The sequence below is a fragment of the Aethalodelphis obliquidens genome, unplaced genomic scaffold (genome assembly GCF_003676395.1).
Source record: "Aethalodelphis obliquidens isolate GAN/ISIS:26980383/991018 unplaced genomic scaffold, ASM367639v1 scaffold8, whole genome shotgun sequence".
NCBI classification, from domain to species: Eukaryota; Metazoa; Chordata; class Mammalia; order Artiodactyla; family Delphinidae; genus Aethalodelphis; species Aethalodelphis obliquidens.
Window position 1 is genome coordinate 26248968 of NW_020837952.1, and position 27220 is coordinate 26276187.

Sequence of the window (27220 nt, forward strand, 5' to 3'; positions counted from 1 at the left end):
AAGTGCTCTTGACTATTTATTCTTCGATCTAGAGATCAGAGCTCCACGGTATGTAATTTCTTCTCTGGCTGAAACCTTGAAAATCTAGCCACTGCTCAGCTGTACTACAGGTACTCTTTGAGTTAATTTTTCCATTAACTTTTGATCATTTATAGATCTTCAACTGCTCAGACTAAACTTGTGGAGTTTTTCTTATGCCCACTGCCAAATCCCTGGGCAATAATAATAATAAAAGGAGAAAAATACAAGTGAATATATCACGGCCAGATAAAAAATTGCAGAAAGACATAAAATGGTAAAAGGATTTTCTTGTAATCTTTTTTTTGTTTGTTTTAGAAGAGCCTACTTAAGTTAAATATTTAAACTCAAAATTAAATAAAATATTGTTAAATTAACTTTAAAAAGAATTTGAAAATTTGGTCCCCAGATCTTTAAAAACTTTAAGAATGGAAGTATTTTAATTTTGTAAAGAATTAAACTAAATGTATAGATGATTAAAGTGTTTTAAGTATATCACCACAGAAAATCAAAGAGAGATAAATGGCATTTTAAAAATATCAGATTCACTATCACAATGTGTATATTTCATAATTAAGGCAAGATTTTTTTTGTACATTAAAAGAATAACATGGTAAATTAAATTTAACAAGGTAATTTCACCCCATAAGACTCTATAAAGAAGATAAGCTAGAAAACATTCATAATCAAATTATTGAATATTAATTTAAACTAATTAAAACTACCATCTATAAAAATAAAACTAAAGAAAACCAAAAAACCTACCATTGCTTATATAAAAAACAAAGGGGGAAATTGATTACTTATTCAGTAAGATGGACACTTACCCTTTTTTCCATTTCCAGTAGTGACCTATCAGCAAATCTTTCTTGTCTCTGCAAGGAAGTAAGAAATATAGAAGAGATGTAACTGCAATAAAGATGGGGAAAGGGAGAGGACCACAGTAACTCTCCTCTACTGGTATTCAAAGAAATCACACTATTCAGGAGTAATACACAGGTGTAAGCAAAGAACAGAGAAAACAGGATTTCTACTGAAATAATAAAGAGTTAGAGGAATGCTTAGGAATACAATGGTCTCCACAGTTCTCATCGTTTATGTATCGGTTTTCCTCGGGTCTTTACAGCTGAGCTGAGAGTAAGGATGGGTGAGTACTATGGAGCAAAGCCAAAAATATCCTAGTTTTCCCTCCGATGTTCAAGCTCTCTCTTTTCCTACACCAGGAAGAGTGGGTAACCTTAGTGCTCAGAGTCCACGACCTTGACTGAAATGTACTTTGGACCAGGTTGTGTGACTGTATTCATGCAGTCAGACTAGTAAACTGGCCTTTTGGTCCTCTTTCACAGCTACCTTAGTTTTGCTCACTCCTTCTCTAGAGTTTTTTTCCCCAATCATCCATGTTCCAAAATTGGTAAGAAGGTTCATATCCACTGTCACTTATAAGAAATCCTAGCCATATAACTTTTCTTCTGGTAAGGTCAGGTCTCATTTGTTTCTGCTTCTTGTACTATACAATCAACTAAAGTTGATAAACACTGAGATCTGGGGGATGAAAAGGGCCCTTGGGGTTTTAAGCCACATGCTGCACTCAATACCAGAGAGCTGTGCATATATGGGTATTGAGCACAGGACCAGTTAAAAAACAAGTGCTTAGTTCTCATTTACATTGACCTCTGTTCATACATCTCCCTTGGGATTCCTGGTCTATTTGCTGAAAATGAATTCATCAAAAGGCTCATTCCCTAGAAGCCAATCTGCTGAATAACCAATTTAAAAAATTTACCAAACATGGTTTTTGACAACTCCTTAATAAGAATGCTCTGCTATGATCATTAACCACAAAATATACTTTAAAAAACTCTCTCTACATACACATATATGGTTCATCACTGATTAAGCACAACTTCACTGTTTACTTTGGTGATTTAAAAGACATTTCTTGGGACTTCCCTGGTGGCACAGTGGTTAAGAATCTGCCTGCCAATGCAGGGGACACGGGTTCAAGCCCTGGTCTGGGAAAGTACCACATACCGTGCAGCAACTAAGCCCAAGTGCCACAACTACTGAAGCCCTCACGCCTAGAGCCTGTGCTCCACAACAAGAGAAGCCACCGTAATGAGAAGCCCGCGCACTGCAATGAAGAGTAGCCCCCCGCTTGCCACAACCAGAGAAAGCCTGCACACAGCAACAAAGACCCAAAGCAGCCAAATAAATAAATAAATTTATTAAAAAATAAATAATTAATTAAATAAAAACCATTTCTTTAGGGGACTTCCCTGGTGGCGCAGAGGTTAAGAATCCACCTGCCAATTCAGGGGACATGGGTTCGATCCCTGGTCTGGGAAGATCTCACATGCCGCGGAGCAACTAAGCCCGTGCACCACAACTACTGAAGCCCATGCACCTAGAGCCCATGCTCTGCAATAAGAGAAGCCAACGCAACGAGAAACCCGTGCACCACAACGAAGAGTATCCTCCGCAACTAGAGAAAGCCCATGTGCAGCAACGAAGACTCAACTCAGCCAAAAATAAATAAATAAATAAAATAAATAAACAAAACAAAACAAACCAAACATTTCTTTATATAATTTTCTCTTCTGTCAACCCTTTCAACATTCATATTTTTGTATCATCAGGGCTTGTAAACCAAGTTACTTTTTGACCCTTTTTTGCACAATTTCTTTTTTAACATTATAGTATATAAATAAAGATCTAAATCATGGCCATCTAACTTGTTTAATTTATTTTAATTTTTTTTTTCCCCACACTGCACAGGTTGCAGGATCTTAGTTCCCCAACCAGGAATTGAACCCATGGCCTCAGCAATGAAAGCATGGAGCCCTAACCACTGGACTGCCAGGGAATTCCTAATCTGCTGTTTTAAATGATTTTGTTTTTTGTGCTTACTCTTCCTGGAAAAATAGAAGTTAATGTATTCCCATTGCTTACTGTTAGAAATCAAATTCAGAATTTCAAATAAGATGAGACTTTCAGGGATTTCCCTGATGGTACAGTGGTTAAGAATCCACCTGCAAGGCAGGGGACACAGGTTCGAGCCCTAGTTTGGGAAGATCCCACATGCTGCGGAGCAACTAAGCCTATGTACCACAACTACTGAGCCTGCATGCCACAGCTACTGAAGCCCACGACCTAGAGCCCGCGCTCTGCAACGAGAAGCCACCGCGATGAGAAGCCCGTGCCCTGCAGCGAAGAGCAGCTCCCACTCACCGCAACTAGAGAAAGCCTGTAAGCAGCAACAAAGATCCAACACAGCCAAAAATAAATAAATTTTTAAAAAGATGAGACTTTCAGCTAATTCTGATATACTTTTGATGTTTTTATTTTATTTTTAATTAATTAATTAATTTTATTTACTGTTTTTATTTTTGGCTGCATTGGGTCTTCAGTGCTGCTTGCGGGCTTTCTCTAGTTGAGGCGAGCAAGGACTACTCTTCGTTGTGGTGCGTGGGCTTCTCATCGCGGTGGCTTCTCTTGTTGCGGATCACGGGCTCTAGGTGGGCATGCAGGCTCAGTAGTTGTGGCTCACGGGCTTCGCTGTTCTGCAGCATGTGGGATCTTCCCGGACCAGGGCTCAAACCTGTGTCCTCTGCATTGGCAGGTGGATTCTTAACCACTGCGACACCAAGGAAGCCCAACTTTAGTTAATATTTTTGGTAAATATTCTAGTTAAAGCTGTTAAAATAACAATTGGTAAACCTGGTGAATTGACATTTGACAAAATCATTATTCATCAACTGGTTTCTGGTAAATTAACCTATTTCCCTCCCTTGGAGACTGTACAGGGAGTAGGGTGGCTGGGTTAAGGCAGGATTCAAGGATTCTAGAGTCCTTGGCTAAATACTATCACACAGACCTGAACTTCAACTTTAATTCTTTTGGCTGTGCTGCGCCTTTTGCACGATCTTAGTGGATCTTAGTTCCCCAACCAGGGATTGAATCTGGGCCCACGGCAGTGAAAGCACGGAGGCCTAACAACTGGACCACCAGGGAATTCCCAAGATTAATTCCTAACAGGATGATCGTTCCCTTGGAAAAATTCCATGTGACTATCAAAATTGCCACTACTATGTATATTCATGAACAGTTACAAAAGAAATGTTAAAAAAAAACCCCAAAACATCAGGTGGAAAGATCCACAGTAGACTTAAATGCTCAGGATAAGTAACTCTAAAATTGAACAGAAAGTTTAATGTCCTATCAGTTTTACTTTTACATATATCCCTAAATTTTTCAAATGACATTTACATAGTGTAAGATACTAACTTTGAATATTTACTCAATATCTCATACTCTAATTACCCCTCCTATTATTAATTCAGTATACTGGGCATGATACTTAGAATGCCTGCTAAGGCAGAAGCTGTCATACTCTTTAATGCAGTGACTTATTTCTCTGGTGACAGTCAATGGGATCAGAAATTGGTACCTGACCCAAAGGAAGCTTGCAATAGTTGTCCAGTGTCCTATGAAATGGTCACTAATAGGTCCATGGGCACTAACAGGACTGCTTCACGTTGATAATAACTGGCTAATTCTATCAGTTCCCCTCTCTTCTAGAGTTTGAATGAGAAACAAATAGGAAGAATTAGATGACAAGAGAGTACGTAGAAAAGCAGAGAAACATAGAGATGGCAGTAAGCAGTGGAAACACAGATTAGCTGAATCACCATAAGACAGAATACTACAGTAGGGAGCAGTGGACACTTTTATTTAGAAAATATTATGACCAAATCTCTAGAGCTGAAACTATTTTCAGGGAACTAGTTATAATATTTTGCAGCAGCTCACTAAGCTACTAATGCAACCTGAAGAATGACGACGTTCCAGTTTACCATGAAGCCTAAGTGTAAGACGGCAAGTTTAAACTTGTGTGACAGTCCAAGTTTTTATGACACCTCACTATGAAACGTGTTCTTGTTCTGTACTTCACTGTGTATCTTCATAGTAAACCCTCATTACCTGATGGAATCTGAGTCTTCATAGCCTCACAAGGTTAGCATGATACCTGCAAATTTAGCACAGTCTCCACTGTACATAGACAATTGCTTCACAATGTAATAGTGGTTAACAACAAAAAAGGACCTGGTAATAAGTGTAAGTTCAACATAGAGAAGTAATTTTAAAAATTATGAGAAAGATGAGTATAAAAGAATGGTCACAGAAAGTATGCAGTCTCATTTACAGAACTGAGGACGCCATTTTAGATCAGTGTTTTCAAACTGGATTCTAAAAGTTTAGTGCAGAAATGTGTTTATGCTAGAAAGTCTTATGTTAAAATTAAACGAGTTTGTTTCCTTAAAAATTACAGGACTCGTTAGAGCCTTTAACATATAAATAAACCCTGTAAAATCTCCAAGATATAGAACATATAGTATTTTCAGTTTCTTGGATCACAAAGCTCTTTCCTCTTCTTTTTTTTGTTTTGAAGGGGGGCAAGAGAAGGAAGAGGGAATGGGCCAGAACTATCTCCCAGAACTAGTGTTTTATGAAAAAAGAGCTTGGGAAACAATTCTTAGATCATACACATCCTAGATCATTGTACAAGGCTGTGAGTTCTGCTTGGCTATCCTAGTTTTCTTGTCTAAAATTATCTCTACTAGGTTGTTGCACAGAAGGAAGGTAAAAGGAGTTATGACTAAAATTATCTTCTTCCAGAATTATTATGTCAAATTATTAAACAAATTATTATGTCAAATTATTAAAAAGGTTTTTTTTATTAAACAGGAAACATTCATAATGAATAAAAATTATTATACAAAATTTTATGGCTTTAAGAAGATTCCGTATAGATAGATGCTTTGCCTTGCTACATTTGGTATGTTGGAAATAAGCATTTAAAATCCTTCATGTACCACAACATAGGTATTAAAAGGCTTAAAAATACTTTGACTTTCTACCGTAAGGTTATATACGTTCATATTTTAAATTCACTTTAGAAGAAAATAAATTATTGGTAAACTGTATTATCTTGATTCTGTCCTATTAATAAATAAGCTTTTATCAATAACCAAACTTATATCTAGAACACAAGAGAACATTTCAATGCAATTTTCAGATAGAATAAATCACAACCATTATCTTTAGAGTAACAAAGAGAAAAAGGTACAAACCTGGGTGGCCTTTTCCAATTGTAATTTAAGATCTGTCAGTTCCATATTTGTATCATGTAGTTGTGCTTTCAGCTTTTCATTTTCAGCTAGAATTTGTTCATAAAGCTATACAAATTAGGGGAGAAGAACAAATTACTTTTCTGCTTTTTTACTATTTTAAGAAGATTTCCCATTGATTACTTTACAATATTAAAACAGAAAGATTAATGTAACATACGAACTATTAAAGAAAGCATTAAAAATATTTTAATGCTTTGTGGTCTCAAGGCAGAAATTTTTGGTTATTCAGGTGTATTTGTCCCACATAAACTCTTTAAAAACTAGTTCTGGTATTTAAAATTTATTACTTCACTGAAAATCCTAACTTTTCAGTTTGATTAAAAAAATTCAGTTATCTGATAAAGAGGGACCACACTGTGACCACAGCTGGAGTTCAGGAGCATTATGATTTTTATTTGGGGTCTCTGAGCTTTTCTGCCTATCATTCACTCTTTAATTCCTGATACTGAGATGGGAGTATCAGTTGCATTTATCATTATACTTGTATTATTTTTACTAAAGGTAAAAGGAAAGCAAAATATTTCTTGAACACTTTCATAGCACTTGAATCTACTACTTCTTTTTTCCTCATCTCTACTACTACAACCATAGATGTCTACAATCATCTCTTACCTAGATATTTCTATTATTAGAATTGTTCTCCTGACCTCTCTTTAATCTGTTTTATACAAAGCAGCAAGAGTTAAATTTTCAAAATGACAATCTAATAATTTTCATAGGCCAACCATTCCATTAACCTCCATACATTAAAAAACCCTTGAATGGCTTCCCAATGTTCTCAGTATAAGGAAATCCTTAAAACAGCCTGTAAGGCACTGATGGTTTGGTCCCAGCCTACACATCTGTAGGTGCAAACTCACACCACCATCCCCTTCGCTCTACTAGCCATACTGAAAATTTAATTACTTCAATACATCATGTACCCTCCCACCACCAGGCTGGTTTGTGTGCTTGCCCTTCTCTCCATCTGGAACACTTTTTTCTCCCATTTTTGCCAGTTAACTACTAATCATCCTTCTGTTCTTGGCTGAAGTGTTACTTCCTTAGGAAATCTATCCTTAGGCCCTGTCACTTTCTTTTGTTACACAATTTTATAAAACCGTTTCTTTATTTCAGGATAATGGTTTCAATTTAAAGATTATCCATTGATTTGTATCATTATATGATAAGGTCTGTCTGGAAGATGCTCATAAGAGCAGGGACAGGATCTCCATCTCCACTGCCCATGAGCAGAACTTCACTACTAATTTAAGCACAATTCAGTGTTCAGTTCTTTACTGAACGAATGAATCTTATTCCTAACATAAACTGACCCCCTACCTTCCTTTTCTTGTTGATTTGGCTTGTAAGAAAGTGGGTGATTCAAACAGCTGCCAAATACCTGGGGACATGTACAAATACCACACACCTTCCTCCTCCACAACAAACTTCATTAGGTTTATTCAAAGCTTACAATATGAAGAATCATGATCTTCAGAATTCTAGATTATTTTGTTGCCAGGACTTATTTCTTAATTAGTTCCATCCTTAACCCTTAACAGCACTTGAACTATCTCACAAGTTTTTCGGTTACCTAGGAAGTACTATACTGTCCTGGGAAAAGCTATATTCTTTGTTTGGCTGCTTCCTATTAACAAATAAAGAAAAGATTTCACATGCACGCACAACACCCTCCCCCCGCTACCCCACATCTACTCAGTGCCCCCTTTTAGCTCAACCACAGTATTACAGTACTGGCCTGAGAGACTTAAATGTGCAGGAAGTCCTGGGTACTTTCCCTTTTCCTTCAAATAAACAAATAGCTTTTTTTTTTTTTTTTTTTACATCTGGTGTGTTAGTTTCTGCTTCATAACAAAGTGAATCAGTTATACATATACATATGTTCCCATATCTCTTCCCTCTTGCGTCTCCCTCCCTCCCACCCTCCCTATCTCACCCCTCTAGGTGGTCACAAAGCACTGAGCTGATCACCTGTGCTATGCGGCTGCTTCCCACTAGCTATCTATTTTATGTTTGGTAGTGTATATATGTCCATGCCACTCTCTCACTTTGTCACAGCTTACCCTTCCCCCTCCCCATATCTTCAAGTCCATTCTCTAGCAGGTCTGTGTCTTTGTTCCCATCTTACCCCTAGGTTCTTTACGACCTTTTTTTTTTTCTTAGATTCCATATATGTGTTAGCATACGGTATGTTTTTCTCTTTCTGACTTACTTCACTCTGTATGAAAGGCTCTAGGTCCATCCACCTCACTACAAATAACTCAATTTCATTTCTTTTTATGGCTGATTAATATTCCATTGTATATATGTGCCACATCTTCTTTATCCATTCATCCAATGATGGACACTTAGGTTGCTTCCATGTCCTGGCTATTGTAAATAGAGCTGCAATGAACATTTTGGGACATGACTCTTTTTGAATTATGGTTTTCTCAGGGTATATGCCCAGCAGTGGGATTGCTGGGTCGTATGGTAGTTCTATTTGTAGTTTATTAAGGAACCTCCATACTGTTCTCCACAGTGGCTGTATCAATTTACATTCCCACCAGCAGTGCAAGAGGGTTCCCTTTTCTCCACACCCTCTCCAGCATTTATTGTTTCTAGATATTTTGATGATGGCCATTCTGACCGGTGTGAGATGATATCTCATTGTAGTTTTGATTTGCATTTCTCTAATGATTAATGATGTTGAGCATTCTTTCATGTGTTTGTTGGCAGTCTGTATATCTTCTTTGGAGAAATGTCTAGTTAGGTCTTCTGCCCATTTTTGGATTGGGTTGTTTGTTTTTTTTATTGAGCTGCATGAGCTGCTTGTAAATTTTGGAGATTAATCCTTTGTCAGTTCCTTCATTTGCAAATGTTTTCTCCCATTCTGAGGGTTGTCTTTTGGTCTTGTTTATGGTTTCCTTTGCTGTGCAAAAGCTTTGAAGTTTCATTAGGTCCCATTTGTTTATTTTTGTTTTTATTTCCATTTCTCTAGGAGGTGGGTCAAAAAGGATCTTGCTGTGATTTATGTCATAGACTGTTCTGCCTATGTTTTCCTCTAAACAAATAGCTTTTTAAATTCTACTTACCATTAATTACCAAAAACTGAAAATTTAAGTAAGTTATTTCAATAAACTGATTTAATTATGAGTTTCCAGGAGTAATATCCAAACATAAAAATCTCCACAAAAAGATTATTTTTAATTAAATATAAATAAATAACCCAGTACCTTTTTAAAGTCAGTTGAATCATCCTTTTCTAGCCTGCTACTGTAAGGTTTTCTTTCTTCTGAGTAACTGTATGATCCAGAGCGACCCAGCAAGGAATCATACCGATCACTAGCTGATGTAGAACTGATTTCATATCTTCAAAAGATGAGTTTGAGTCAAAATCTTTATTATAGGCTTTCACAACTTACATTAACATGCATCCTAGTATATTAAACTAGATATTCCAAAATAGTAGGTAATATTCTCCTTCATCGGTTATCTAATTAACTTTCATGATATATAATAAATAAATGGGAAGTTATTTTTAACACTAATTTCCCTTAACTGAGAAGGGAAGTTCAAAATCTCTATATTTGAAAGTCAAAACTGGTTTTACATCATGATGAATTATTTCAACAATTTTAAACTGTACATTTTTTTCCCCCACATTTTAACATCTCTAAAATCAGAACAAGGCTTACAATTGATGGGTATTATAGTTTAACTGGTAGCACTTTTCCTTTTTTTAAGTGGCATACAATTGTATTTTAAAATTAGTAACATTTTAGATGATGAACTAACTAGTCTATCCGAAGTGATAGATAGTACTATGCCATTTTATATAAGGGACTTGATTCTCTGTGAATTTTGGTATCCGCTGCGGAAGCCGGGGCGGGGCGGGGGGGGGGGAATCCTGGAACCAATCCCTCAGGGATACTGAGGGACAACAGAACAGTTTGTCCTAAACAAGAAGAACATATCTCATTTGAAAATGAGGATCCTCTTATTATCTAGTTCTGAATTTGTGTTACTTTTTCTGATAAATGCTACTGCCTCTACACTTCAATTCAATAGAATCATCAGTATATAAAAATTTGTTCTTAGTTTTTACAAAGCTTTGGTTAACAATTATGGGCAAGAGGAACAAAAATTAGATTCAAGGATATTGTGGAGGTTCTCTGAAAAGATGAACAATTTGAGCTAGATGACACTTTTAAAAAGTGTCTTCATTGGTTTTCTTTTATCTGAAGCAGGGATAAGAGAGAAGATTCTGAATACCTAGTGAAATAAATTTCTGGTGGGTTTCATCAGTCTCTGATGTGAATAATGAGATGGTCAGTGTTGAAGTAACTTAGGATGGTTAGGAAAACTAAGAAAAGTTATCACTGTTGCAAAGATCTGAGAAAAAGTCTTTCTTAGTGACTTACTATAACTATTGAACTAGAAGTAAAGCCATTGATAAAGAAAGCTATTAACACTTATCAGGTCATCTAAATATCTACAGATTTTTTTATTATTAAAATAATTCTACCAACTTAAAAAATTTATAAATATCTAGCAATATATTTTTAGAAAGGATAAAAATGAGTAAAAGGTCAGTAAAAGAAAAGAAAAAAAAAAAGTAAAACATACCTAGAAATGGAATCCGTCTATAAAGAGAGAAAAACATAAGCATAACTAAATTTTTATGCTTTCATTAAAGTAACTTATTGATTTATCAAGAAAATTTAACATCAATACTATTTTCACACTATTAAACTAACACCTATTTATTATATACACTTTAATGTAGTTGTTCTTACAAAGAAATTCTAGAACAGTCACTGTATATTTCTACTTGTCTAATACTATACGATTACATTTGCCAATTTATAGTCATATTTTGTGAATTTCTACAAAATGGCACCATACATTATTTTTTTAATTAGAAGGAAAAAAAAGAGAGACTAAGACATATCCATTACTTACAACCTGTTTAGCAGGAAAAAGTAACATTTATATTAAGAAATGCAAGTTTATTATGGGACATCTCAAAGCAATTATCTTTCCCATTTTTGTTTTTGAGGCCATCGGAGACAAACAAATGAATGCCTAAAGTATTTTATGTATGACAGTATATATATATTTTGCTTAAAATTTATTTTCTGGAAATCCAGCTATACGTTCCTTCAAAGTTTAGCAATTAGGAGACAGGAAATTATAATTAATTTTCTTAAGCAAGTGGTATGCTATACTGAAGTTCCAAAACTCTTCTTATCTAAATAGTGAAATGATTAATAGGATAAAATAGTCTTATTGAAGTCAAAGAATTTTTGGGGGATGGTCATCTTTAGCTCTTTCTCTTTCTACTGAAACACGCAATCTATAATTTTCTATAAAATAACTATTCAGAAACGGTTTGTTAAATTTCTGAAATTAGATATTTATACTTACCCTGAATGCACTGTGAAATTACTGGGTTCCTTTGGGACTGTCTGAAGTCTCATTCAGACTAAAAATGTCTTCCTAAGTCTATTTAAGTTTCCTTTGCAAAACCAATTTCTTACCTGCTTCCTATTTTTTTGATGTAATGCTTTACTTTATTGATTTATTCTTTAGTTTTATAATAATGAACAAGTTTGAAGTTAAATTTCAATTTTCATGATATCATTCAAATTCATAAGCTGCTAAAAGAGTAGATTTTGAAAGTTCTTATCACAAGAAAAAAAACTTGTACTTATGTGTGGTGATGATGTTAACTGGACTTATTGTGCTAATCATTTCACAATACACAAATATTAAATAACAACTTTGTACATGTGCAACTAATATAATGTTATATATCAATTATACCTCAATTTAAAAAAAGAGCAGAAACAAACAAAAGATATTATTTATCCAAATTCAGGAAACTAGCCACACATGAAATAAAATGTATACATATCAAATGAAAACATCACATCTCACCTCACAGTCTGCACTCTGGTTCACTGATTTAAAATTTAAGAATAAATAAAAACTCCAAGTAGTCACAGAAATCACTCAAATTCTATTTCTTTGCCTTTAAAAAGCATGGTTTTTAAAGTATTGGTTATGTTTTATATTTTAAAAATTGTAGTAGAAAGCACATAAAACAAAACATACCATGTAAGCCACTTTTAAGAGTATAGTTCAGTAGCGCTGACAATATTCACACTGTTGTGCAACAGCTCTCTAGAATTTTTTTCATCTTGCAAAACTGTGATTTTATACTCATTAAACAAATCCCCATATCCTCCTACCCCTAGCTCCCGGCAACCACAATTCTACTTTCTGCTACCCATGAGTTTGAATACTCTAGGTACCTCATTTAAGTGGAATCATATGCTATGTGTTTCCTGTGACCTGCTTATTTCACTTAGCATAATGTCCTTGTGGTTCCATGTGTTTTAAAATTATTTTTCCAAAGTAAAAATGCCCTTTAAGTTTTTCTGATTACAGTACCATAAGCTCATATAAAATACCACAGTATAAAAAGTTCCTCTATAATTCCCCATCTCTCAAACACCCTAGATAACCACTGTTAATCTTTTCTGTTCATCTTTGTGAACACATAAAATATCTATCCATGCAAATACATTCTGATATATTCCCAACTAATAGACAATGAGGATGTTTTCAATATTTTGCTTCAAGAGCCATGCTGCTGTTAACACTTTAGACTTGTTTTTCCAAACTTAAGTCATTTCATTGGGAATATATTTCTCAAAGTGGAATTGCTAAGCTAAAAGGCATGAACTTTTTCTCAAGCCTTCAGATTTGTACTGCTAAACTGATTTCCCAAGAAAACATATTAATTATAATCCCAAAATCTTATATGAAAATGCCTATTTCAATACTAATCACGCCAAACCTAAGCATTATTAACCTTTGCCAATTTCACTTTTGTATTAATTGTTTGGTTATTAATGAGAGTAAATGTACTTTAAGCTTGTTGGCCATTTATATTTCTTCTTTTGTAACATTTATAAATTTCATGGATTCTGCCTCTGTTTTACTGTCTTTTAAATAGTACAAATATCTTTTAAGTGCTACAAAAGAGGGCTAAGCTTATTTACTTTTTAAATATTTATTTATTTATTTATGGCTGCATTGGGTTTTCATTGCTGCGCACAGGCTCCCTCTAGTTGCGGCAAGTGGGGGCTACTCTTCGCTGCGGTGCGCGGGCTTCTCACTGCGGTGGCTTCTTTTGTTGTGGAGCATGGGCTCTAGGCGCACAGGCTTCAGCAGTTGTGGCTCACGGGCTCTAGGGCACAGGCTCAGTAGTTGTGGCGCATGGGCTTAGTTGCTCCACGGCCTGTGGGATCTTCCTGGACCAGGGATCGAACCCGTATCCCCTGCATTGGCAGGCGGATTCATAACCACTGCACCATCAGGGAAGTCCAGCTTATTTACTTTTTTTTTTTTGCGGTACGTGGGCCTCTCACTGTTGTGGCCTCTCCCATTGCGGAGCACAGGCTACAGACGCACAGGCTCAGCGGCCATGGCTCATGGGCCCAGCCGCTCCGCAGCATGTGGGATCTTCCTGGACCGGGGCACGAACCCATGTCCCCTGCATCGGCAGGTGGACTCTCAACCACTGCGCCACCAGGGAAGCCCCAGCTTATTTACTTTTAACTGAGCAAATGTGTCTCAATTTTAATAAGGGCATCTTTTTTGCCATTTTCTAGCTTTACATGTTTAAATAATCAAATCTGCTAATCTCTTCTTTTTAGTTTCTCGCCTTGGTGTCTGTCTTACTTAAATTTTTGATTTATTACTAATGTTCTTTTCATGGTAAAAGTTTTATCATCCAATAGTTTAATGAAAGCAAATTATAATAACCCAAGCAACAGAAGCCCCATTTTTGGAAAGAATGAACCATATTATGATAAAGTAATTCAAATTTCACCTTAATTTTAATTTATATCTTGAAGGTAGCTTCACAGGTAATTCAAAATATTTAACAACTTTTCGGCAACTTACAATTTAGTTTGAAGCGAAAAAGTATATGCTACAAAGCCATTTTTCAAATTGGTGAACTGGGATTCTATAAACTGAATACAAGTTTTGTTTATCAAACACACTTCTGAGGTAATGATAAAATGCACCGAACAATTGTATTGCTCATACTTTTCACAGAAAAAAAAAGGGCTGATGCTACAAATTTTCATAAGAGAGCAACACTTATTTAGTGGAAGCACTTTTCTAGTCTATTGTAAAGACACTATGGGTTAGTGTCTTAACCTCCACTCTTCCTTTTCCTCATGGTACAGCAGTCATTAAGTTTAGATGAGATGGTACGTAGCCCACATTAGCAGCAAAACGGCTGCAATATATCAGTGGTAGGCCTTGTCGGACATAGAGGGTTGTGTAATATAACTGAATTATAAAAAATTCTCTTTGTTTAATCCAGTTTAAGCTGGGTTTTGCATTACTTGTAACTGAAAAAAATGCTAGAACAAAGTAAGATCCAAACAATCCTCTAGTTTTAAAATGAACAAAGACTATTTAAATTGTTTGGAACTAAGAAAAATTTTCTTCATAGAAACAATATTCTACTCCACCTTAATGTATCTCATGTATAATTTTAACAGTAAAACTTAAATACAACATATATCAATATGCTTCAAAATTTGTAAGCCAGAAAACTTTGTAAGCCAGAATATCTTTCCCCTCCTATCCCAGCCTGCTGGGATAGGAGATCTGGGTGATATGGCAGTGAGAAGGGTCAGCTGGAGATGGTTTACTAATTCCTTTGCTTTTGTTTACCTGTCCATTGTTTTTCCTTGAAAGATGGGAGTTCATAGTGTACCAATGGGCAAGGAAGATGATGGACAAGTTTACAGAATATAATAAAGAAGAGGCATAGGTGAAATGGGGGAGTGCTGACAACTGATAGGCAAAGGGTTTAAAAATGACAAAACTTTTGCCCTGCAAATAATTTACCCTTGTTAGTAATTAATTTCTCAATCTGTCTGGCTATCTAAAGGTAAAATAAAAGTAACTTTTGGGTCAAAATAGGCCCTAAGAGTAATGTCCAGAGTCACCTAGCACAGAGAACCAACTTCTGGGCACTTCACATTATTGTAGATTCCTGCGATTGAAAGTAATTTTAACAGCTTTATGTAGGAACGCCAAGTCAAAATGAAGAAAATATGATCAGAATACGATTTCAGGCTAGACAGTGCTGAGTATAAAAGATTAAGACTAACTTATGTTGTACAGATCTACCCTTATGTGAATACAGCTCTTCTAAGTATGTCAGCTTTGTGCACAGCCAAACAATAGGGAACAGAGGGGCAAAAAAACTAGTGGGAAGAAACTTTCATCATTTGCTAGCTATGCAACCTTGTCATTCAAACTTGCCTTAGTTTCTTCATCAATACTGAGGGGGCGAGGTGGGGGGGCTTTTCCTGAAGATTATTGAGGAAGATCAGCTGTGATAATGAATGTAAAATCCTTTAGAGACACTACACTTCTAAACAAATGTAAAGCAAGTTAAAATGACCTATTATCTTCTCCAGAATACAACTTTGCCATTTACAAAACTAAAGTCTGGATCTGGTAAGGTATGCACTACTTCTGGATATTCTTTAGATACTTTTCTTTGGTCAAAGGTTATTACAGGTAGCCCCTGCTTTTCAAAAGTTCATTTACGCCACTTTGCTTTTACGAAAAAAGGCAAAAAGTGCAAACAGTACTCAACATGTTTTACAGCGAGCCATTATAGAGGCAGCACACCCTCAGCAGCAAAAGAGACACCGCCAAGCTCCTTCCCTGGGAACTACACTCAGTTTAAGCTGCCACAGCTTTGGACTGTGTCTTTGAGCACCGCGATTTATCTCAATTTATCTCTTGCATCCGGTAGCAAGATGTGTCCTAAAGTAATTCCCTCTTCACTTTATGTGGCTTACTGAAGATTATGGAACACTCTACTTTTGGACAGCAGTGGAAAACTGTATTCTCTTCTTTGTTTTTTCTTTTCAACTTTGAAGGTTAATTTACATATTTCTTTTCAACTTTGAAGGTTCATACAATAAACTACATCCACTTAGAGAACACAGTTTGATGAGTTTTGACAGTTGTGTATATCCAAAAAAATACCTCTACAATCAAGATCTAGAACAATTCCCAATGTCTCTAAAATACTCTTTGTGCCCCTTTCTAGTCCCTCCACGCCTGATTCCAGAAAACCACTGATGGTCTACCCCCAGCAGGCAGGTACAGTGTGCAGTAACTGTCTGACATGAATAAATATAAACACAAGTAAAAAGTAACCTTTAAAAAATACGAATACTTCTAAATACAAAAAATAATGTTATTTACCTGAGTTTCTTTCTTATTGGATCCCTCTTCTGTATCAGATTGTTGTTCTTGTTCATTTTCATCACTCTAAAATAGATTTTAGAAAAGTAAAGATAAATTTCAAACGGTTAATATTTAAATACATTAGGGTTTTTGTAATTTAAAAGGACCCTTGAGAAAAACCTAACAGGAAATGGATCAAAAGGAAAACTTTTTTAAGTGTGACATTTTTTGCCTTATTTAGAGGAAGCCTATTTTGTCTGCATGGTACAATATAAGTAGGTTAGTGTATACGGTGAAGAAAGACCATCTACCTAACATTCTGATTTAGGAAACACATACTGGGGATGAGGAAGCTGGAGGCTTAGCATGAAAAAGATGATACTCAATTTTATATTGTAATGTTACGGCGTGTACTTTAATAGTCAATATAGATACTATGTAGCTGCTCAACTATAATGAGGGAGCAAAAATAGGAAACTCATTAAGTAAGAAAAACTCTATTCTATAAGCTTGGCAAAATTTATACAATGGTCCTATTATATTTAGGTAGTTCAGCTATCTAGAAATTTTTTGGGAATTTACAGCACACCAAATAGAAAACTAAGGTCTCAGTAGGCTAAAAACCTAGACTCCCAGACAATAGGAATGTTCTACTAGAAGGCCTGAACATCTCAACAAACCATAAAGGACTGAAAGAAAAGGGAAATTTGCAATCAAACATATCTGGCTCAGGCTCACTATAAAAATACCGCAGGCTTTAAAACTAAATCATCCTATTTCACACTGGTACAGCTATTTTCAGCTCTGTGACTTAGTGTAAATTTATTAAAAAAAATTTTGAGCCACAGTTATCTCCTCCACAAGTGGGGATAAAAACCTTATAGAATTGCCCTAAGGATTATAGAGGATCTTCGTACAAACTATCATGTGGTACCTAGCAAAAATGATATGCGAAGTTACTAAGTGAACAGGAGAAATCAATGCTCCTAATGCCAGTATTACTTATTAATATAAATGTATTAATTCCGCAACACGAACTAATTGTCTTTATGCGTTACCGTTTCATGGAAGAACACAGGAACTGGAAATTTAAAAAGTGGGGAGGGGGACTTCTCTGGTGGCACAGTGGTTAAGAATCCGCCTGCCAATGCAGGGGACACGAGTTTGATCCCTGGTCCAGGAAGATCCCACATGCCGTGGAGCAACTAAGCCCATGCGCCACAACTACTGAGCCTGCACTCTAGAGCCTGTGAGCCACGACTACTGAGCCTGCGTGCCTAGAGCCCGTGCTCCACAACAAGAGAAGCCACCGCAATGAGAAGCCCGTGCACCGCAACAAAGAGTAGCCCCCACTTGCCGCAACTAGAGAAAGCCCGAGCGCAGCAACGAAAACCCACCGCAGCCAAAAATAAATAAATTTATTTAAAAAGAAAAAAAAAAAAGTGGGGAGGCTCAGAGGTCCTGAAAAGTAGTAACTAAGAAAAAAAAAAAGGAAACCTAATAATATAACAGAGTAAAAACACTACCTTATCTTTGACAGAGCCCTTGGTTCTTTTTGTATATTTTCTGACATAGGTTCAATCATGAGGCCATGAAAAGGGAAGGAGACTTGTGCTGATGGTTGATTAGAACACAATTCAACGCAAGCTCAAATTAAAAAGATGAGTATTGCCCATATGGATCTCAGGAAGAATTCTTATAATGCTGGTTAAGTGTATGACTCCAGAAAGTGGATTTTTGAAGGGAGAGCTGGTATAAATAAAATTGGGGAAAAATAAATACCATATAATAAAACTTTGCCTGTTAACCCCCTAATACATATAAGTTATTAAAAAGATAATTTTTAAGTAGTAAGAGTTACTATGTTAAGGTGCTAAGACTGTGAGGTTTTATGTTACTCCTATTAAAATGTTACTGGGCAATCAGTGAGAATCAACCAGACATCATGTACTTCCTGACAGAGGACAAAACACCCTGCCAAGAAAATACTGAACCAAAATCTGATCATTTCTCTACCTCAAACTACCAATTTATAGGAAACATAAAAAGCTACATGACTGTGTTAAACTACAGTTCAGGGATATAACCCAGTTCATTAAAAAATAACTGTAAGAAAAAAAGAGATGGAGGACATAACTGATTACAAGAGACTTTAAAGAAATAACTAATCATAATGTATGGTCCTTATTTGGTTTCTACTCAAATTAGCAAAGTATAAAATTAGAACAGGGACTTCCCTGGTGGTCCAGTGGGTAAGACTGTGCTCCCAATGCAGGGGGCCCGGGTTTGATCCCTGGTCGGGGAACTAGATCCCACACGCATGCCGCAACTGAGAGTTCACATGCCGCAACTAAGAGTCCTCATGCCTCAACTAAAAGACCCCGCATGCTGCAACTAAGACCTGGCGATGCCAAAATAAATAAATAAATAACTATTTAGGACTTCCCTGGTGGCGCAGTGAGAATCTGCCTGCCAATGCAGGGGACACAGGTTCGAGTCCTGGTCTGGGAAGATCCCACATGCCGTGGAGCAACTAAGCCCGTGCACCACAACTACTGACCCTGCGCTCTAGAGCCCCCGAGCCACAACTACTGAGCCCACACCCCGCAACTACTGAAGCCCGTGTGCCTAGAGCCTGTGCTCCATAACAAGAGAAGCCACTGCAATGAGAAGGCCGAGCACCGCAACAAAGAGTAGCCCCCGCTCACCACAGTTAGAGAAAGCCCATGCGCAACAACCCAACGCAGCCAAAAATAAAACAGTCTATGGCAAAACTGAGAAATCTAACACTAAATGCCTACTGAGGAGGGTCTCGCAACAGAGCAAATAAATTCTAGCCATATGCCCAGAAAGATTCAGGAATTGTAGATTTAAAAAAAACCAAAAATAAATAAATAAATAACTATTTAAAAAATAAAATAAAATTACAATAAATCATTTATGGTAATATGAGTCAACAGGACATTAAAACTGACTGAATATTCAATATTAAGGATTTATTGTCAATTTATTTAAAAATAAACATGATCATGGTATTGTGATCACTTATTATATGATAACGTATTGTGGTTACTTTTATTATTTTTTAAAAATAAAATTCTAATATTTTTAAAAAAGGTGTCCTTATTTCTTAAAAATACAGACTGAGGGCTTCCCTGGTGGCGCAGTGGTTGGGAGTCCGCCTGCTGATGCAGGGGACGCGGGTTTGTGCCCCGGTCCGGGAGGATCCCACATGCCGCGGAGCGGCTGTGCCAGTGAGCCATGGCCGCTGAGCCTGCGCGTCCGGAGCCTGTTGCTCCGCAGCGGGAGAGGCCACAGCAGTGAGAGGTCCGTGTACCGCAAAAAATAAAAAAAAAATACAGAATGAAGTTTTTACATATAAAATGATATTACTAAGATTTTCTTCAAAATAATATGGGAGTTGGGAAAGTGGTGGGGATTTAGTTTAAACAATAAATACCTGGGGTAGGGCCATATACTTTTTTATGTTTGAACTTTTCTGTATTAAAAAATTTTTTTAATGAAAAAAAAAATCAACTGGCTAAAAAAACAATCCTCCCAAAACCAAATTATTTTTGCCTTCGTGTAGGTATATGTTGTATTGAAACAGTATAAATTTCACTTTAACCACGTTACCCCACAGCTCTTCTTTCTCTTGCATATGAATATCAATGTCAGGCATACAATCAGGAATCAAGAAAAAAAATTAAATTTATAGGATTGTTATAATTTGATAAGTAAAGCACTGCATCTATCCAGCATCACTTGAGATGGAAATAATTGTTATGTATATCATAATCATATTCATGAAAATAGGATTAAATGTAAAGCATCTTTCTTTCAAGAACCGCTAAGATAAATGAGCAGTTTAGCCATTATACAATAATCAACATTTGTACACTGAGCTGCAGCCATTATTATTTTTATTCCAATATTGGGACAGTATTCTTACTTTTAATACCAGAAATCTAAGTAGTTGTTTATTCTTGTAAAGAAGAACTCTTCTGATTTAAATAAGTCAGCTCAAACACATAGTGATGATCTAAAGAATATATAATCTGAGGCATATAAGAAATCATTAGTGTACATTCTTGGAAAGATTAAGCATACTATCAAGTAGTTATATTTTAATAGGTTCTCACATCTTGTGTCCAGAATGAAACTCCTGTAGATCTTCTTTTCTCTCTTGGTCGCCGTCGTTCTCTGATTGATTTAGGTTGTGATTTATCTTCTCCCTCTTTTTCTTCTTCTCTCTTTTCTCCCTCTGTTAAGGATTAAAATTATTCATATGGCAGCCATGTATCTTGATAGTATTTTGCAGTGTGACTTAGAAAATAATTCTAAGTCAACCTCCTTTGTGAAGCCTTCTAAAATTCTCTAATCAGAAATAAATTTTGCCCCTCCCAGGGCTCCTGTAACATGTGGCTTAAACATGTATCTGTATCTCTCATTAGATACGTTTTTGAGAATCAAGATAAGAACTGATTTAAATTACTTCATTTTTCTAGTGCCTAAAACAAAAATTTTGCTAAAAAGACACACTTACTATTTGCTGAACAGAAAATAATTGAATCCTATGAAGAGAATGGGGTCCCAGTTATTAACATCTGACAGGAAGATAGTTATTATACCTAACATTAACACTTCAAGATAGTTATTATAACCAAACAGTGCATAATGATGGAACAGCTAGTGGGCATCATACGAATTTATCAGTTTCTGCTTCTACCATTCCCAGTCTTCCTTCAGCAGTAGAATGAATACAGTAGTCATTGAATTTTCTATTAGTATCTAAGAGCAAACCTTTTTTTGTGTTGCTGGGAAAAAAATTATCTTTTATTAAAAACAAATCAATGTAAACAAATGTTAGTCTTCAAATTTGTTCCCTTCCTGGGATAGTTAAAATAGCTTCAGACTCACATACTAGAAGAATATTAGGGCCTCTGAATATGCTGTAAAAAGTAGACAGGGCTTCCCTGGTGGTGCAGTGGTTGGGAGTCTGCCTGCCAATGCTGGGGACACGGGTTCAATCCCTGGTCCAGGAGGATCCCACATGCCGTGGAGCGGCTAAGCCTGTGTGCCACAACTACTGAGCCTGCGCTCTAGAGCCCACGAGCCACAACTACTGAAACCTGCGTGCCTAGGGCCCATGCTCCACAACAGGAGAAGCCACCGCAATGAGAGGCCCGCACACCGCAACAAGGAGTGGCCCCTGCTTACTGCAACTGGAGAGAGCCCTCGCGCAGCAATGAAGACCCAATGCAGCCCCCCAAAAAAAGTAGATTGTAAAAAAAAAAAAAAAAACAGACATATGGAACAAAGTAACGTTAAAAATGATTTTTAAAAGGCTCCTTGTGTCATTGTCTCCTTGCTGTGAAGAAAAAGAAGCAAAAGAAACCCCAAAATTACAGTATTAAGAGGGGTTTTAAAGTTGCTTTTAGAATTAGTTTACAGCAAAGGTCGCAAACTCCAACATAGAGAGTGGCCATCCAGGTTACATAAAGAGGTAAAATGGGCCAGGAGGGCACTACTCCAAAGGGGTGGGGGTGGGGCTGCTACTACTTGGCTCTAATCAATTGTTGACCTGTGAGAATTCAGAGCCAGTGTTGCCGTATCTTCCAACTTTTCAACAGAAGACAGAAATCTGAACTTTTATGCAGATACCCCTAACTTTAAATGTTTGCTCAAAATTTTTACAAACATTAGATGGGTCTCACACTTACTGGTTTAAAGAACTGAAATATTTCAATGACCAACAAAAGAAAAGCCAGCTGGAAGTTGAAAATAATTTAATTTTCTGAGTTTATTCCTACATGATTACTGATATTATCATGACTAATACTATGAAATTTTGCTTTTTTAAAAAAAATGTTAATTAATTAATTTTATTTTTGGCTGCGTTGGGTCTTTGTTGCTGTGCGCGGGCTTTTCTCTAGTTGCGGCGAGCAGGGGCTACTCTTCATTGCAGTGTGCAGGTTTCTCATTGCGGTGGCTTCTCTTGTTGCAGAGCACGGGCTCTAAGTGCATGGGCTTCAGTAGTTGTGGATCACGGGCTCTAGAGCGCAGGCTCAGTAGTTGTGGCGCACGGGCTTTGTTGCTTGCCAGCATGTGGGATCTTCCCAGACCAGAGCCCGAACCCGTGTTCCCTGCATTGGCAGGCGGATTCTTAACCACTGCGCCACCATGGAAGCCCGAGATTTTGCTTTTAAAATATTAAATACCTACAATTAGGAATAATTTATTTAGTAGCCATCTCTTATTTAAAGGAGGAGTTAATTAGTGTTTACATAGGAAGCTTATATGAAGTAATAGGAAATGTTAATAGCATCAATATGCCAATATACAGCTGAAAAAGAAATCTATTTCTCAAGAAATAAGCATAAAAATAAGTTTTTTTGGCAAAGACATTACATAAGTTAAATGATTTTTGTTTAAAACAATTTCACAGAAAACAGTTAAAAGATATCTACATAATATGCAAGAAATGACTTGAAACATTAATAAACTGCTCCTAGAAATAATCAATAAACTGCTCCTAGAAATAATCACCCCACCAGTTCTTCTATACTAACTTTTCTATGTTGATGGACATAAAGATTTTTGAAGGCAATAAAGATATACATATCAATGCCAGACCACATTATTTTCTGTTTTTATTTTCTACTTTTCTCATTCTCAACCATCATGTTCTTTCTGGTTAGGCAGAATGAGTCCCAGTTTAGGATGTTGTTACTCTTCTGTTAAACTACTAGGAAAAACCAAGTCAAAGAATTAATCTGAAGGAAACAAAGTGTTTTCAAAATCTGGTCTTCTTACCTCTTTCATTTTCCTTTGTTAATCCTCTGGAGTAAGCAGAAGTTATACCTACAAGACTATTTGGCCTGTTTAGTTGACTTGAAGCATAGAGTGAACTGCTCATGGTAGAAAGTGAAGAGGATGGAGTGGTTGAACTTGAAGTTGATACTGGTCTGTAGCGTTGATAAGTCTGTGAAACATTAAAATTAACAACCATTTGAAATATAAACATAGATAAAAACATATAAGACACTTAAATTCATTTCAAAGGAAAAGTAACGTTCTAATCATGTCAAAATAATTTAGATTTCCAGTTAAAATCCTTATGAATATTTTGTATATGGTTTGTTAGTATATAAATCTCTTGCATTTTGAGAATCACAAGAACTATCCGTGCCACCTGATCTAGCGCTGTTGTTGGTATACTATTACCTCATCATATGTTCTGGAGTACTTTTGTTTATATTCATCTTCTCTAGATGTTTCTGACTCCTTCTTTTCTTCTTGCTTCTCTTTATCCTGTTTTTCTTTTTCTTCTTTTTCTTTTTCTTCATTTTCTTGTTCTCTGGTTCGGGTAGAACGACTCCTTCCTATCGTTTTCTCAGCTTCCTGAAGATCAGTCAATGTCACCCCCTGCACGCAAAAAAAGATAAATTTAATTATGAGAGGCATTAAAGCTCATTTCAAAGGAATATTTTATAAGTAGATATATTAAATACGAATGTATTAAAAGTCAAATATGCATGTTTGGAATTGGTTTGCAAATTGAAACAGAATTTCTAGTCACATTCATTCTATGAAGAATCATCATGAGCAAGCACAATAATAGGTACTGGGAAAGAAATAAAATATGTGCGAGAAATTGTCTCTGTATTCAAGAAATTAACAGAATAGCACAGGAACTGACCATATGAATATAAATATTCCCAAGAAGTTCAGAGAAAGAAGGAAAAGCCAATATATGCATTATTTATGTATTAAATTTATATATATTTATGTTTCTATATATGTATATGCACACAGAGAAGATTTCAGTAAAGAAGTAATTTTTGAAGGTTAAGTCTTGAAAAGAATAGGTTGGATTTCAAGAAGTTAAGGCACGAAGACAGAAAAAATATGTTAAGTAATGGCAAGGATTAAACACTTGAATCTAGGGACTTCTCTGGTGGTCCAGTGGTAAAGAATCCGTCGTCCAATGCTGGGCATGTGGGTCTGATCCCTGGTCGGGGAAATAAGATCCCACATGCTGCGGGGCAACTAAGCCCGTGTGCCACAACTACCGAGCTCGCGTGCCTCAACAAGAGAGCCCACGTGCTGCAAACTATTGAGCCCATGCACTCTGGAGCCTGTGCGCCACAACTACAGAGCCCACATGCCCTGGAGCTCACACGCCATAACTAGAGAGAGAAAACCCGCACACCACAACTAGAGAGAAGCCCACACGCTGCAACGAAGAGCCCATGTGCCTCACCGAAAAGATCCCACATGCCTCAACGAAGATCCTGCGTGTTGCAACTAAGACCCAAGGTGGCCGAAAAAATAAATAAAATAAATAAATAAACAGTTGAATCTGGACTTTGGAGCCCCTCAACTGTAGGAAAGGGAAGACACGAGAGATATAGGAGAGAGAATGGCAAGTGGGTAAGAAGATGATAACTAGCTTGAGTGACATTTTTCTCATACTTGTATATCAGCTTTTTGATATACCTAATATAAAAGACCTATTTCCCATACCTTCCAAATACGCATAGAATTCTTTAATAATTATGCGACATCATATATGATTAATTTTAACACTGATCAAATATCCTGAGCCAGACACTATATTAGGAATAGAAAAATAAATACTTAAAGAGATACAAAGGCATATGCTACTTAGACGAAATGTAACATTAACAGTATAGCCACATAAAAAGGCTACGGTAGGATTACTAAGGCAACTTTTATTTTTTAAGATTTACTCATATTATATAGTGACATCAGTATTTTCACAGAAATGTGAAAAAGGGAAAGATAATTTATTTTGAACTTTTATATATTATACACATTAACTATACCTGTGTTGATCTTCTAGACTGTCTTGCTTGTCTAGATCTTGCTTTTCTTTGGGATTCAGACTCTTCATCTCTAACAGGAGTGAGGTATGATCTACAGTAATAAATAAAAATTGTCACTTGGAGATGCAATACCTGTGAATATATAATTATACACATATACACATATGTGCGTAAGTGAAACATTTAAGTTTAGCATTTTAATGGATTTTAAGAAAGAGTCTTCAGAAAATGGTTAAACCCACTCTGAAATTCAACAATGCAATCTGATAGTTTTTTAGATTGGAACTACTCATATTAACATATTTTTAAAGTTCTTCCTAACCACAGTTTTGGTTTTTTTTAAACCATGTTAACATCATTCCTCTTAGCTCCTTTCTTGATTTTCTGCAACACCATCCTAGATGATATGTGAAGTTACAAGGCTAAACTCTAGACTGTCAATATCTTCTTATGGTAAAGGACTGAATGTAATATTTAGGATATGGGATGACTAGTGAGGAAGCAGCACTCCCTGCATTCTTGTCATTGTGCATTTACTAATAATGTTTTTGGCAGACATCACACTCTTGTTCATACTTTAAGTTCTCTAAAAATTCAAGTGTTTTTATATACGAATTGCTTTAAAATCAGCATCTTATTCTTGGGTCACTGATTTTCTGATACAGAGAAGAGGATTTGGCATTTATGTTCACTAGATTTTATACTATAAATCTAAGCCTATGTTCCATCCTGTCACACGGTATGCACAACTTCAAAAGCATGCACTGTATGTCAACAGGTAAATAATGAATTAAAGGGTTGAACAAGCAAAGACAAGACAGAGCGCTGCAACATAAGAAAACTTCCCTCTAATGATCAATATTATTCGGGAAGTTCAATTGTTAACACTTTATCTAGTTATACTACTACCATCTAGCTCACATTTCTCAGAGAACATTCTGAACTTGAGTATCTCTATTTTCTGTTGTTCATTAAGTTTATCAATAACCTATCATCATACCCCTATCTCCAAATGCTATTTTTTAAAAACTCTCATGTTAACTTTAGTGTTCTTCTCAATTTGTAATTCATTCTGCTCTTTAACCTCCCTGACACTATTCACATATTCGTAACAAACTTTAGAATTTATTCTTTGTTTTATGCCTTATGTTTTATTTTTTCTGTGTCCTTTAAAGCTCTAAGTTCAGAGAGTATAACACATCTTCAAACACCTCACAGTTATTTACAGTTCCTTCAGAATTCTTTTTAGAGAACTCTCATTCTTTTTGATACATAGGAATGCGTCTTTCCCTCCAAAATCTTGAATTTTTTGGAATCTGTCTCTCTAAAACTAGAATACAAGATTCATTATTCCTAGGATTTGTCTCCTTGGATAACTAACCCTAAGATGACATAGTCATTTCTCACCCAAGATCCTGGTTGCCTCAATTTCATCAATTAACTACTACTTATTGGTTAAAGTTAGTTCTAGAGGACTGGTTCTTCTTGCTTCTACTCTAATCACAGATAAACTGTAAAGCAAGGTAAGTCAAGAAATTCTCAAGAGGGTGTTTTTACTTGAATGAGATATCCAGCAAACTTAGATGAAAATCCCATCACTTCTATATTCTGACTTGTTTTTATCATCTGCTTTGAGAAAGTATCACTTGTGTTCTGTATTCGGTTGAATAACTTATGGCACTATATCATAAGGATAAAACTTTTTTTTCTCTTTATCCGTATGTTTTCTATCACTTTTTACCTCTAGGTTTCTAGAATATCCTGAATGATTATGTCTTTTTGCTATCATAATAGCACTACATTTATCTCATCAATAAGGCACAGCTCATCAAATTGAAGCATTTCATTGAAGAGCTCTATTCTACCAAATTTTGT

At 36.1% G+C, this 27220-nt stretch overlaps 1 protein-coding gene across 5 annotated transcripts in view; it reads right to left on the reverse strand.

Moving 5' to 3' along the window:
- Window positions 1-27220, reverse strand: part of PPP1R12A (protein phosphatase 1 regulatory subunit 12A) — a 151928-nt gene that overhangs the window by 7406 nt on the left and 117302 nt on the right. For all 5 annotated transcript variants that reach the window (XM_027107095.1, XM_027107092.1, XM_027107094.1 and 2 more), the window contains 9 exons: window positions 25346-25436; window positions 23721-23921; window positions 23310-23478; window positions 20636-20757; window positions 16512-16577; window positions 10818-10834; window positions 9425-9560; window positions 6150-6254; window positions 846-893 (listed from right to left, as the gene is read on the reverse strand). In XM_027107095.1, coding sequence (XP_026962896.1) covers window positions 846-893; window positions 6150-6254; window positions 9425-9560; window positions 10818-10834; window positions 16512-16577; window positions 20636-20757; window positions 23310-23478; window positions 23721-23921; window positions 25346-25436 — 955 coding nt within the window. The remainder of the gene's footprint in view (window positions 1-845; window positions 894-6149; window positions 6255-9424; window positions 9561-10817; window positions 10835-16511; window positions 16578-20635; window positions 20758-23309; window positions 23479-23720; window positions 23922-25345; window positions 25437-27220) is intronic.